This window comes from Anguilla anguilla, chromosome 4 (genome assembly GCF_013347855.1).
Source record: "Anguilla anguilla isolate fAngAng1 chromosome 4, fAngAng1.pri, whole genome shotgun sequence".
Classification (NCBI taxonomy): domain Eukaryota; kingdom Metazoa; phylum Chordata; class Actinopteri; order Anguilliformes; family Anguillidae; genus Anguilla; species Anguilla anguilla.
In genome coordinates, this window is record NC_049204.1 from 10330667 (window position 1) to 10343922 (window position 13256).

The window sequence follows — 13256 nt, forward strand, 5'->3', positions numbered from 1 at the left end:
GAACTTGCTTTTTAACTTGGCATTGTTCACCCATGTTATGATAAAACCCAGTGGGAAGCCATTTAAAATTTTTTTGTCTTAACGTGTCCTGGTCACGACCCTCGTTAAGCCTATTTCCCTGCTTTATGTGAAACCCCTGCTTTCATTCAAAGTTTTAAGTCATTACGTGGGCTCAGAAAATGCATTTTTTAATCTTTTTTTATTCAGTGTTTCATTAATAAATGGGCAGACTACATACCTTGATAGGTAAATGAAGTGTGAAGTGCTGTTTTTGATTTATTTGCTTGCTGTGCCGTAATGCGGAAGTATATTTCTGAACTTTGGGTTTGGCTTCTTCTTAGTGATAGTGCTGGGGGCATCGCAGAGAGTGGCATTTTATTTTGGTTGCTTAATTTCCAGTTGTAGCATTTTCTGTGTGACAACATTAAATAGCCAGCAGATATTTGGAACACACCTCCATAAAAATATGGGTATTCCATATGGAAATTTGTGATAATGTAAATATTTCTAAACTCTGGGTAATAGGCTATTTGTGCTATTTTTGATATTCCTAATAAGTGCACAAAAAGGCTGCACTGGTTATAGAAGTTATGTCATAGCATCTGCAGGGGACAGAGTTATTCTGTATAGCCAAAATATGACTGAAGCTATTCTGAAACAGAGGGGCCACCTTAAATAAACCAACATTCCATAGATGTGCTTGAACGGCAAAAGATTATATGATAACAGTTATTTAGCATTCTAGTCTCTAGCTTAGTTTAGATGTTGTTAATCTTGTTTTCTTCCTCTGGCAGCAAGTCAGTGTTTTGCTGAAGTCTCATTATTTTTAAGATGGATGTTTCTTTGGGCAAATTACATTTCCAATTATTGCCACCCAGTGCCACCCAGAGGGAAATGAAATTAACGGTGCGGTTAATATCGGAGCATATACTATGACTGAAATTGTGTAAATGGATAATGACTTCAGGAAAGCTGTTCAGTTCCCTTAAATTTACAGCAATTTCCAAACCTCACCAGTGACATCTAAGCCCTTGATTATGCAAACATGATTATTGCGAAGCATGGAATCAGATACCACCTTGGCTGGTTGAATGCTGTCATTCTAATGAATAAATAGTTCAAGAAATATTGATTTTATTTGTGTAAAAAAATGTTTGAACTTTTGAAGTCACAAATATTGGCACAGCTTTTTATTGTATTGTTAAATACGAAGTCTGGCCAAGTAAAATAAATTCTGTCACTGGCCATGTTTAAGTTTAACTGGCACTTGCAGCAATAGCTGAAGTTGAAGGGAAACAAGCTCACTGAACAGTTTAAGGTTTGTTGAGACATTGTAATGTACTGTTAGTGGTCTTGTGCTGACGTAGGTTTGAATAACATACGGTATATTTCTCATTTTTGAACGTTTTTCCTGTGATGGGTGTGTCCATCTGTCTCAGGGTCCCCTTGTGAGTGAGGGGAAAGACCAACAGAGAGGGCTACTCCTGTCTGACAGCTTCTAATGTTTCCAGCAGTTATTTAAATAAGGCAGACTGTGACATATCCACGTACCAAACAGGAAATAGTCCTGCCCTGTTGACAAATGGAACTGGTTATTTTGAGTGTAGACACTCCAGTCTTTTTTTTTTTTGGATCAATATTTCTTATAGTCTTTCTTAACCCCATTTATTTGCTGTACTTTATATCGAAGTGTGGGAGACCTTCAGGACCACGGACAGCGATGGCCTCGTGTAGAGGCTCGTGCAGCCCATGTTGGAAGGTGATTAGCGTAGCTGTTGCTAGCACCGGGCCTGCTTAAAGAAGGCACGGTTTGCTGGAGGAGAGAGAACCTTGATGGAGCCACTGCTTTCTGTTTCACTACTCCACGGCTAACCAAAGCCCTGTCCTCCTAATCTTCGTGGGAATAGCTCTCCCTTAGGCCCATTTGAGATGTTTTTTGTTGTTATCCCTGTATTTGATCTTTTAAAAAAAAATTTTATTCCCTTGGAAGGGAAATGAAATGACCAGAAGCCCCAGTGCGCCCTTCATTTTGAGTGTTGTCCTGCTCAGTCACATCCCTGGAGGGGAGCTTCACTTGACACAGTGTTAAAGGGCCTGTTCATTTCTGCCAAGGCTGTGATGTTGCAGTTCTGATTCATTAAACAGCTATGTCTTTGATGGCACCAACATGAACGTGACATTTTCTGTAGCTCATATGAGTAATGTGTTGGTATTGACGTTAGTTCAAACTCCTGATGGGTTCATCGCACGTACCTAGTACGTTTAGAAATGAAAACCGGATTGTTCTGTTGTTCATATTTGCATGGTTTTTCATATGTCATATGACTGTTTTTATTTCTGGCATTAATGAATTAAAGTTTGTTCTTTTCTTTATGCTTGCTCTAAGCTGTCATGTGGATAGTCACGTCATTGCTGATACCCTTTCATTTACCTGACAGGCTGCTCCTCGAAGAGATCGAGGCTGATGTCACTCTCCGCGTCGGTTCCAGCACCTTCCGGGCCCACAGGGCAGTTCTGCTGGCCCGGGCCTCACACCTCCTCGAGGATGCGTCTGCGGACTCGGACTTAATCCACGTGAAGAACCTCAAGCCCGCGGAGCTGAAGGACTTTTTACTGTGAGTTCTTAAATAGCCCGCAATTCATATCACTAGTCAGCTAGTGCTCAACTGAATTTATGTTGTCTGAAACATTTGTAATACAGTTAGTGATACTACAGTACAAATAAATAATAACACTACTGTAAATTAATATAATCCATGACTTTATGCATTCCTATAAGAAATCTGAGCAACAGACGCCCCATTTGACTGTCCCACTTGTTATTTTCCTCAAATCCTGTGTTATGTCATTTGTAAATGGAATTCAAAAATAAATAAACTAGTGGTTCAGACTCAATTAAAAATGTAATTGCTTTTAGTATTCAGTTTTATTCTGCTCAAGAGAACAAATGAGCAAAAATATCTGAGCAGGAGCTTTTTTCATTGTGCCTTTGCAGCAAAGTAGAGCTGCGCAGCTTAAAAGAACTTTAAAAACACCTGAGACGCCTGTGATCTCAGATAGTTTTAAATGCGCCGCTGTGGACTTTGGTCTTTCCCTCTGTACACTGAAGAACACTCCGGCTCAAATCTTTGTGCTCAGTAAAATCTAAAGTTATAAAATGTATATTTGAGTGTGAATCACTAGAATTATTACCAGGGTTAACATACTGAGACAACCGGTCACACTTAAAGTTGGATGAGAGCAAGGGTTAATCTTTATGACAATTCGTGATTCTGACAGGTTATTGTAATTGATTGTAAAGCGAAGCTCCGAAATGGGTGATTATTCCGATGCAAAATGCACGTCGGTTAGTTGGCCAAAGGCGAGCTCGTCCTTAACGTTTTACAAAGTCATTCTTTTCCGATTGATGTAGAAAGGGTGACTAATGTCACCCTTTATGGAACGGCCCTAAAGTGCTGTTTCAGGGACAGACTGAAGCTGACGGAACATCAGTCACTTCTGGAGGCGACGACCGAATTTATTGATGTGACTGAGGATGAGGCCAGAGCAGATAAGAATTCCGCACGCACGTGTCCGCATGCGTTTCCCTTTTCATTCCCAATACGCCAGTATTTTTTTTTTTTTTTTGCCATGTCGTGGTCATTCCTTTGCATATATGACCCATGTTTGCATGAAACCAACGTATAAATGTGCACACGAACATTTTCTTGAATGTGTGTGGATGTGTGTGTATTTGTATTGGTGGTGTATTCGTGCGTGTGTCTGTATTTGCGTGTGCGTGTGTGTCTGTGCATGTGTATGTATTTGCGTGTGTGTGTGTTTGTATGTGTGGTGTATTCGTGCCTGTGTGTGTGTGTGTTTACATGTGTGCGGGCGCGCTAGTGTACGCGTTCGTGCGGCAGCCCCAGGTCTCCTCTGATTTAGGGCCCCATGCATCAGCGCCTCTCTTGGCGTGCGGCCCTGCCGGGGCTGGGGCCAGGACTGCATTATTTTGCTGTGATTGAATTTGACCTTATCGCACTATTCTCAAATTTATGCTCTCCTTCACGCTCCTTAATGGAACGGTCTTAGCAATTACTGGCTTTTCTCCAAAGCTACACTGTTCTGGCATTGTTCCCACACCCAAGTATCTAATGTATATTTTTCAGAAATAAGCGCATTTCTTGAAGGTTTTTTTTTCTCATTGAATTAATGTTTAACCAATGAAAATGTCAGTGTTCAGGTGTAATAATTGGTTTCATCAGTATGCATTTTTAAAAAATAATATGTATTTTTATTCCCTAAGCTTGTCTGGACTGAAAAAGCAGTACCACCACTTTACTTACAGGGGGAGCTATAATGACTTGTTTGGCTAAGAGAAACAGAAGGTCCATTTATAGAATGTGTGGCGAGACCTGCCCTACGCGAAGGACGATAAGGGATTCAGAGCAGTTCTGCTGCAGTATGGCAAAATCATGTTTACTATACAGTAATACCTGCTGTTACTAAGGAGTATGTACAGATTATATACTGTTTCTGAATTCGTTCTTTTTGAATAGATTTTTAGAAACATTGGATATCTATTTCCTTATCATATAATTACTTATTTGCTTTTTTCTTTTTCTATATTTTATGACTATATCCAGGTTTCTATACGTCACATGATCTTGATTGTCTGTCTCACCGGTGAATTCGGTGTTAGTAACCTATATGTACGAGACAGTTGTTATGTTAAAGCCCTGAAGAAGGCAGCTTGCCGTCGAAACGTTGGCTATTAAATACTGCATCCGAGAAAAAAAGAGTGTGCGACCTTTCTTCTTTTTCAGTTCTAATACTGAGGCTTATTAAGCAGGAAAACCCCCTGAGCTCCTCCGAGTTATAATGAAGTGATTGTAAGGGAACCTTTCGGTTTGTGAAGCAGCTTTGTACGTCGAAGGTACGTATTTAAGAACGGGTCGAATTTAACCCGGGGGCGCGGCACGTATCCGTGACGACCTGGCGCGGTCCCTCGTCTCCCACAGCCACCCGCCAAGCCGGAAATAAAGTGCGCGCAGAGACCTTAAGGAACATTCCGGCTTCTTTTATCTGATGCAGATTCAATACAGACTCGAGGAGGAGAACAAAAACTGAAACGTCCATAGTTTAATTTACAGTTTTGGCGCCGCTACCGTGTTTAAACAAGCAGCTTATCACTTGCGAGCTGTGTTGCTACCTATACAGCCAAATAGCAGTCAAACATGTGAATTCAAGGTTGGAATAATGAACAGTGTCAGTCTTGGGCTCATGCCTTACCATCTTTCCTTTGGATTTTTTGAAAAACCTCTTAGGGGTATTGACAGGATTGTAGATGGGGAGAAAAGTTATGATAAAGCAGATCATATTTCACAGGACATTACTCCCCTTGTGGCTCAAGCATTCATTATTTCCCATTCGAGTCATTTAGAAGTTGCTTTTTCCACCCTTACACCCATTACACTTATGACAAAATCAATGGAACTGTTCACTTACTGGGGAAGTACCTCTTTTAACCTTTAATTACTGGTGTCTGGCTGAAGTCCTCTGTCTTACGACCCTCCATTAGACCCTAACTGTCACATCAGCGAATTATTGACTAGCAGGAAAAAAAATTGCCATATAGTGGTGTGCTGCTGAACATGTACTCCTCTGCATGCAAATGAGCAGGTTACCCTCATACAGATTTCTGTGTGGAGGTCCAGATGGTCACATGACCTCACAAAGACAGTAGAACATCATTATGTTAGTGTGGCATTACTGGCAACTTTCCACAAATCAGGCAGCCACGTTGCCAGCAGCCAAATAAATGAATAAAGGAAGAAAGTGAAAGATCCACTATGGTTATTACCTTGAATAAACTTGCTGTAATTTTTTGTTCTTGGATATTAGAATCATCATGTGGTTGTGAACCATAGCCTTCTTTTTGTAAAATGTAATTTCACAAAGCACATTTACTTTTTCAGTTCCTTAAAAAAGTATGTTTGTGTTAAAGAGTATTCATACAAATACAAAAAATTGAAAGTACATTTCTGAGTACATTTCACAGAAAATGTGCTTACGGGTGTGGTAAAAGCATCAACATATCTCTACACAATCACATACGTGTATATTACAACCCAAAATGGGTGAAAACATAGTGTAACCTTGTTTACTTTCACTTTGAGGTACAGTTTATACATAATTTTATCTGGAATAATACCAATATGACAATAAGACGGGAAGAAATGGACTAAATGCAGGCCTGAGTGCATGAACAGGTGTGTAGAGAGTGGAATCTAAATGGGGTTGGTAGAGAAATGTAGGCCGGGGGTCTACATTCCTTCTGTGTTGTCATTAGTTTGATGCATCTCTTTCAGCTCCTCTGTAAATGGCCTTTTCCAGAAGCTCTGAAGTACAGTGGGATTATTATTTTGTTTTTTTGCTCCATCTCGTAATAAGAGCGCCTTAGCCAGTAAAAACAGGTGGGCTCGCCACTGATGTCATTTAGCAGGCCCCAGGCATAACTGCAGGCTCTCCCACCCTTTTCTTCTCGTACCTCTCTCTCTCTTCCCTCCTTCTTTCGTGCTCGATTCTTCCCTGTTCCCTCCTACCTTGTTCCCCTTTCCTTCTCCTCCATGTCTGGCTTTCCCTTTATCTCTCCAGTTCTTTCCCTGCTCCTTTTACCCCTCAGTTTCTCCCAAACCCATATTTCAGTCTGGTCTCCTTATCAGGAGCGTGTAACATAAACATCATCAGCTGTCCACTGTTGGCACTGGGTGCAAGAACACAGCTAATCTCACAATGATGCTGTGTCCATGAAAACCAAAGTAACTCACCTGTTCCTTGGTTTACGTTCATGGATACGCTTGGTTTTAACCCTTTAGGTGCCAAATTTCTATTGAGTTTTGTCTGGTGCTAATTCTCTATGACCCATTGAAGCAAACCATCTGCAGTTGCTTTTGGCTGAGTCACTTGGTGCCTGATGGATTCTTTTGTTTCTTCAAGGACTTCTTCAAGGATGTGAAGGGCTTCCAGTGAAAAGCAGCGTTAATTGACTTAATTAATCTGCTCCATTTGCACAAAGTCTGCAGATACTTAGACTGACTGATAAATGTGCAGTGATTATCTAGCCAATCCAATTACAGATAAAGGACCTATAGGGGTATTGCAGTCAAGTAAAGGTCATGTGTGTATTGTCAACATTGATAATTGGAGGGTTTTCGAGTGATAGTAATGTCTGATGAGTCAAAATGTAAATAAATGGCAGGCTTGCTACCTGGAGTGATTATGGGATTGGACATTAATGTTACATTATAGACTGCACATTAAACAGAGAAGAAAATGCCTCTCAAAATGAGGGTGACTGAAAGAAAAGTAACACAAGACCAGCTAGTTGTAAGACATTCAGGACATGACATTCAGGCACACAGCTATATACTACTTAGGGGACAAGGCAAGACAATTTTAAAAATAGGGTAATATCATGAAGTGAATGAGCTCTACGTTTGAATGAAGTTTTTTAGTGCTATCTGATAAACAGCTACAATTTTTCATCTTCCAGCTGTCCACTATATATATAGTAATGTGCAGATTGTTTGCTTTTTTAGTATTGAGTCATATGCATTAGCATTAAAACTATTATTATTTTTGAAATAATTGGGCGGATTTTGCTCTTCAAATTAAAAGAGGTTGCAAGACTACTCTAATCTAAGATGACTGAATGGAATTAGATTCCTGTATTAGATTCAAACAAGATGAATAACCAATGACTAGTAAATTGTTGAATAAACAGCTGTGTGAAATGTAATGAAATGGAAGGCGGAGTGTAGGTAGTTAAATTGCCGCTTGACTGGGAGGGTTAAGTTAGGCTGCTGTGCTGACTTGGTTAAAGACACTGACATTTTGTAAGTCAAAAGGGAACCTTCATTCTCACGCTCCACCTTCCTGTGTCCTCAGACGGGCATACACCGCTGAGGAGAGGATGGGAAGGGCCCAGAGTTCTACGGCGGGATTCCAGGAGCCAGTCAGGGAGGGAGAAGGCACAGTATCGCCGTTACCCGCGGAAACCTCAGAGGAGCGAAACTCAGGTGAGCATCCGGCTGCGAGATCACCCCGTCAGTGGGTTGGTTCGCCAGAGGTTTCGCAAACGAAGGGATCGGACACACAGGTGACCCCGTGTAAGCTGCTTACGCGGCTAATCCCGCTGAGTTCTCATGTCACACCGCTTGTTTACTCACCGCTCCCAAGGAAATGGACAGGACCCGGAGAGCTTTAAGAATCAGCCTCTTAACTGCATTAGTGACCCCGTGCTCACTTCACACGTTTTTTTTTTAACGTGGTCACACGTTCCTCCCATCTCTACGCACAGAATCCCCGGCCCTAGAGACGGCCTCTGGGCTGGGAGCGGACCTGCTGGACCTGTACCAGACGGGCCGTGCTTCTGACATCAGCATTCAAGTCGGGGCCCGGGTCTTCCAGGCTCACAGGTACTGTGTCTTCAGGCCGGCTTCCTGCCCGCTGGAATCTGCCCCGCCCACTCTCTGTTACCCGAGCAACTCCAGCCGCTCTGACATTTATTCTGTTTGCCAGCAGGGGTGATGGAAGAGGGACAGAAAGCAGACAGAGTTGGTTGTTGGTAACAATAACGAATGGAACAACGACAGTCGTAATTGGTGGATACCTTTTGTCTACCAATCACGGTTGCCGTTGTTCTGTTTCTTAATGCCAGCATTCATTGGCTTTTGTGTGCGGTTCACATATCACCTGTTATTACATAGAAGACATTGGCCTGGATTCAGTCAACATTTGTCCGTAACTCACATTTTAATATAACGATGCATTTTTTGGCCAGGTTTGGTCATCGCCAAAAATAGCTTTCCCAAGTGAGGTTGTGAAGAGTGTTTCACTAGCGTTTATTCGTTAAGTCAAAGCTAAGGACAAATCCAGGCATCAGTGGCTTTTATCTGATGTCATTGTGACAGATAAAGGCTGCTACCTCTGTCATTCAAGCCCCATTGTTGTGCCATGTTAGTGGATCAGTGTAATTAAGCGTGTGGACGATGCTGTAATTAACGCTCATTGCAAGCCGCCCTTGTAAGAAGCAGGACAGGGCTCACTGTGGCCGGGTTTGAGAGAACCAATGATCGAGACGAATCGAATGGAGAAATGGAGGTCAGTAGAACAGGTTCCTGCTCCAGAAATCAGAGTGAACCGTAATCAGATGAACCGCTCAAGCTCAAAATCTGCTTCAGAATGGACCGCAGGGGTAGGTCAGACTGTAAAGAATGCTGACCGTGCAAACCACCTGTCCATGGCTGTAGTGGGAAAGCATGAACTGGTTTTGGATACATAGTGCTAGACTGATTTTAAAGAAACATTTTTATATGCGTCTGGGTTCATGTTTTCTATTAGTCTGGGTACACCTTGAAATTAATACTAATTTTAGTGATGTGACAATTCTAACTTCGGTATTTCAGTCCAGTCCTAATCCAGTCAGTTTTTTTCTTCCGACAGATGATGCTCAGGCGCTCGTATGAGTCAGCGGTGTTGCGATGATTAGCATGTGTGGGTCGGTTGAATATCTGATTGGTATAAGGTCGCTACACCAAAAGCCCTGGCCAAGCCAAACATTTGCATGCTAAAGCAGCCAAGCAGAATGCGTAGCTGTGCTGCACTGAAGAGTCAAAGGAGAAGCTCAATGCACTTTCTTCGTCAAATTGACTGCGAAGCACCACGTGAGAAATGTGAAACATTAGACCTTCCAGGGAAGCAGACTGCACAGAGACTCCCAGGAGAAACGCGTACAGCTCGGGCGCTGGTTCAAAATGCTAAAATAAGACAGTCTGACCAGAGCATTGTTGCATTACATTTATGTTACAGACATTTAGCAGATGCTCTCATCCAGAGCAACTGAAGCAGTTTATGTTCTTTACATGCAGTTCATTTATACAGCTGGATGTTTGCCGAGTACATCAGGAGCATTTTTAAAATTATTTTTATAACCGTCTTGTAAAGCAAGGCATTACACATATCATGTTTGAATTATTGTGTAAACACAGTAAAAATGCTGTCTTTTTGCTTTCGGGCGAATTATTTATTTTAAATAGGTGTCGGCTTTTTTTGTTCCCTGCCTGTGGAGCCATTTGCTCCAAAAGAATAGTTGTCCATTTTTTAAGTCATAGGCCAGCATTCCCTGAAAGTGTAACTATTTCTTTCTCTCATCCCTGTTATGGAACATATGCTCTTCCAAGCAAAAAATCAACTCTCCCGGTTCCCCCAGTGGGGTTTTATAGATGCATTACTGTGGATAGTAAAACTGCCTGCGTCATCCAAATTGGGTTAAAGATATGCTTTATGTATACATGTCATTTCATTTACAGTAGATATAGCTGAAGCATTTTGTTGGCCCAGTTTTAGTACATAAAAAATAAACGTGACGGCAGTTGCAGTCAGAGTAAAAGGTTTGTATTCATTAGAGTGTGCGTCTGGATGCTGGCGGAGATTACGGCCCTGCGATGAGTCTTGATCCTGTCCAGGAGCCGTGCCTCCCATATCAGATTACAGCGCTAATCTCAGTTCCACCCCTCGTGTCATTTTTTGGGGGGATGGTTAGGGGATGGTCTCGTGCGCCACATCTCCAGCAGAAGCGCGAAGATCGGCGGCTGCGGCGGGTGAGGTGGCGCGCCTGTCGGTTTCTCTTCAGAAGCGGCGGCGTCGAGACGCCAGGCGGGCAGCCCGTGGTCCCTTTTTCCCAGGTCCCTTCCCCGTTCCTGACAGCCGTCTAGAACATTCTGCACATTCAGCCCGTCTATTGATCGCCCTGCGGTGTGCTCAAAGCGAGATCAATATGCCATCAGACAGAGCATCGGCAGCCATTTTCCGTAGACTGCCGCATGTTCCTTTAATTAATTCCACGGAACTTAGCGAGCGTTTAACGCATCTGTCCCCCTCCTTCCAAACCACTTGTGATTAAACATTCAGTCTAGTTTGCAGAGAATGAATTAATTATACTCTGTGTTAGCCATCTGTTTTTTTATTTCGTCTGTAATAATCCCTAGGGTTTTATAATGGCCTTTAAGTATGTGTAAAAATGGGTGTTGCTGAACTCAGCATGAATGATTTTGAAGCATGTATTCTCATTGGAGCCTTTGAGGAATATATTTATATTCTGTGATCTTGGATTACGCAGCTGCGCGTTTAATGGAACAGTTGCATAATTGCTGTGTTTACAGCAATTTCCGACTTGTTTATTCCAAGGACTTAATGATAGCTCTTGTCAATTAAACTTGAGTTGATTGGTTATCCTGTTGGTCTCAACTCAGGATTCTGTGTCAGTAATCTGGCCTAAAACAGGCTTGGACCCCAGTCAAAATTCTGCAATGAGTTGGTAATTCCTTGTGGATTTAGGAGGGAGAGTGTAGCAGCGCAGTGCTGGGCCAGTATTCAGTTTGATGTGGAGGGCTCACTCAAGTTGAGGTTTGTTCTGTAGGCCTGCTATGGATGTTCTCTATTTAACATTTAACAAACGACGGTATGTTTATCTAGAACTCAGCATGCCAGTGCTCGTTTCAGCTACACAAATAGCTCTCTGAATCCATTGCCTCCTCTCACCTGTGACTAATTTTAACTGCAATGTGATAGGTAGAAAATTCTATCACATTGGCAGATGAGAGTTCACGCTAGAAATCCATGTTTAATATACCGATTAGATTATTAAAAAGCAAACACAGGGTCATTATTTCAATATCTCCATTTACTTTCTGGACCAGAATGCTGTTAAGCCTTAGCTTTTGATGTATGATGTCTGTGTGGTTTGGTATTTGCTATTAGGTGCTGTCATTATTTGAAGTTCAAAGGTTAAATGGACATGGGTGCTTCTGTAGTTAATGGCTGCTTCGGTTTTCATTCATTAATCATTCTATTTAGGTGTCAGTTCCAGTGTGAAATTGTGAATCTTAATGTGTGAATACATGTACAAACAATCCAATTCAATCATTCATTGTCAAAGTTCCTGATGACAGGCATTTGTCTTTATCTTTAAACTTTATCAACATGAATCTTGTAAGCTAAATAATGCAAAGCAGGGAGCAGGCTTGCCTACATTCCTACATTTTCAACTGAATGTTGAGTTGTATTAAAAAGGCTGTATGTTGCCTAGAACAATGAGCTGTTTAATACTATTAATATTATGCGCATTGTCATGTCAAGTCAAAGAAATGAATGATTTGTTGTTCACTCCTGTAAATTGTGGCTTTATAATTGTCTCTAGTCTCTTCTCTTGCTTTAAAAAGCTGTCCTTTTTTGTGTTGGCCTGGTTTATTCATCCCTTATTGAACACTCCGGGGTGCTAAAGTATCATTTCCTATGCGGACCCCCTAGGAATAACTGACTCACAGAGAAGGATCTTACTCAGAAAACTGGAATTGATATACATGTTAAATGAATGAAGCTTGTGTAAAAGCACTGTCAAACTTTAGCTGTGTTGCACAGGGGCTGGACAGCCTCACAGTTTCTCTTTATGTTAGCCTTACCCCTCAGTGCTTTTCTTAAAGCAAACTCCTCGCCTTGCTGTTTTTATATCTCTGGTCTTTTCTCCTCTTTGTCCCTGGCTGATCACAGAGAACTTGCCCCTGTTCCTGTTCCTGTGGGGAGGTGCTTCAGTGGCCTTACAGTGTGTGAGGCGATGTTCCCTTGCAGATATCCGTGATCCCGTGTCAGATTAACTCAAAGCAACGGGGGGGAAATCTGGTTCACGAGAGCTGCATGTATGTGATGCTATTGTGGGCCCCCGGTCCAGGGGAGAACGTTACTCCTCTAATGGGCACACAGAGTCCCAGAAGCCCCTGCAAAGCCGGAGGGCTCCGGGTGATCCACGAAACCCGATGTCTGGAGCTGACAGTCGGGCGTGTGTTTCCTGTTCCTCCAGGCCCATCCTGTGCGCGCGCTCCCAGTACTTCAGCGCCATGTTGAGCGGGAGATGGATGGAGAGCTCCAGACAGTGCATCACTCTGCAGGGGTAGGTACTGCATGGAGTGGGGGGGGGGGCTTTCTCTGTGTTGGAGGGTCACTGTATGGGTAGGGATCTGTGTTAGGGCATTACCTGCGGATGCAAGGACGGTGAGGCACAAAGAAGGGCTAGAGGAGGAAGAGAGAAGAAAGGAGGGAGAGTAGAGAAGAGGGAAGGGGAGGTTGTGGGTAGGGAGGGAGGGTGGAGTGGGTGTGGGTGCAGACGGGTGGCGACTGCTGACTGGTCGGCTTGCCTTCAGTTGTTGTATCAAATGTCA

General features: G+C 42.6%; 1 protein-coding gene across 3 annotated transcripts in view; it reads left to right on the forward strand.

Annotated features, from left to right (window-relative positions):
* The window catches only part of btbd8 (BTB domain containing 8), a 40636-nt gene that overhangs the window by 6074 nt on the left and 21306 nt on the right, over nt 1-13256 (forward strand). For 2 of the 3 annotated variants that reach the window (XM_035414159.1, XM_035414160.1), the window contains exons 3-6: nt 2439-2615; nt 7930-8060; nt 8342-8459; nt 12899-12988. In XM_035414159.1, the coding sequence (XP_035270050.1) occupies nt 2439-2615; nt 7930-8060; nt 8342-8459; nt 12899-12988 (516 nt within the window). Of the gene's footprint in view, nt 1-2438; nt 2616-7929; nt 8061-8341; nt 8460-12898; nt 12989-13256 lie in introns of those variants that run through there. The other variant, XM_035414161.1, reaches the window with a different exon arrangement.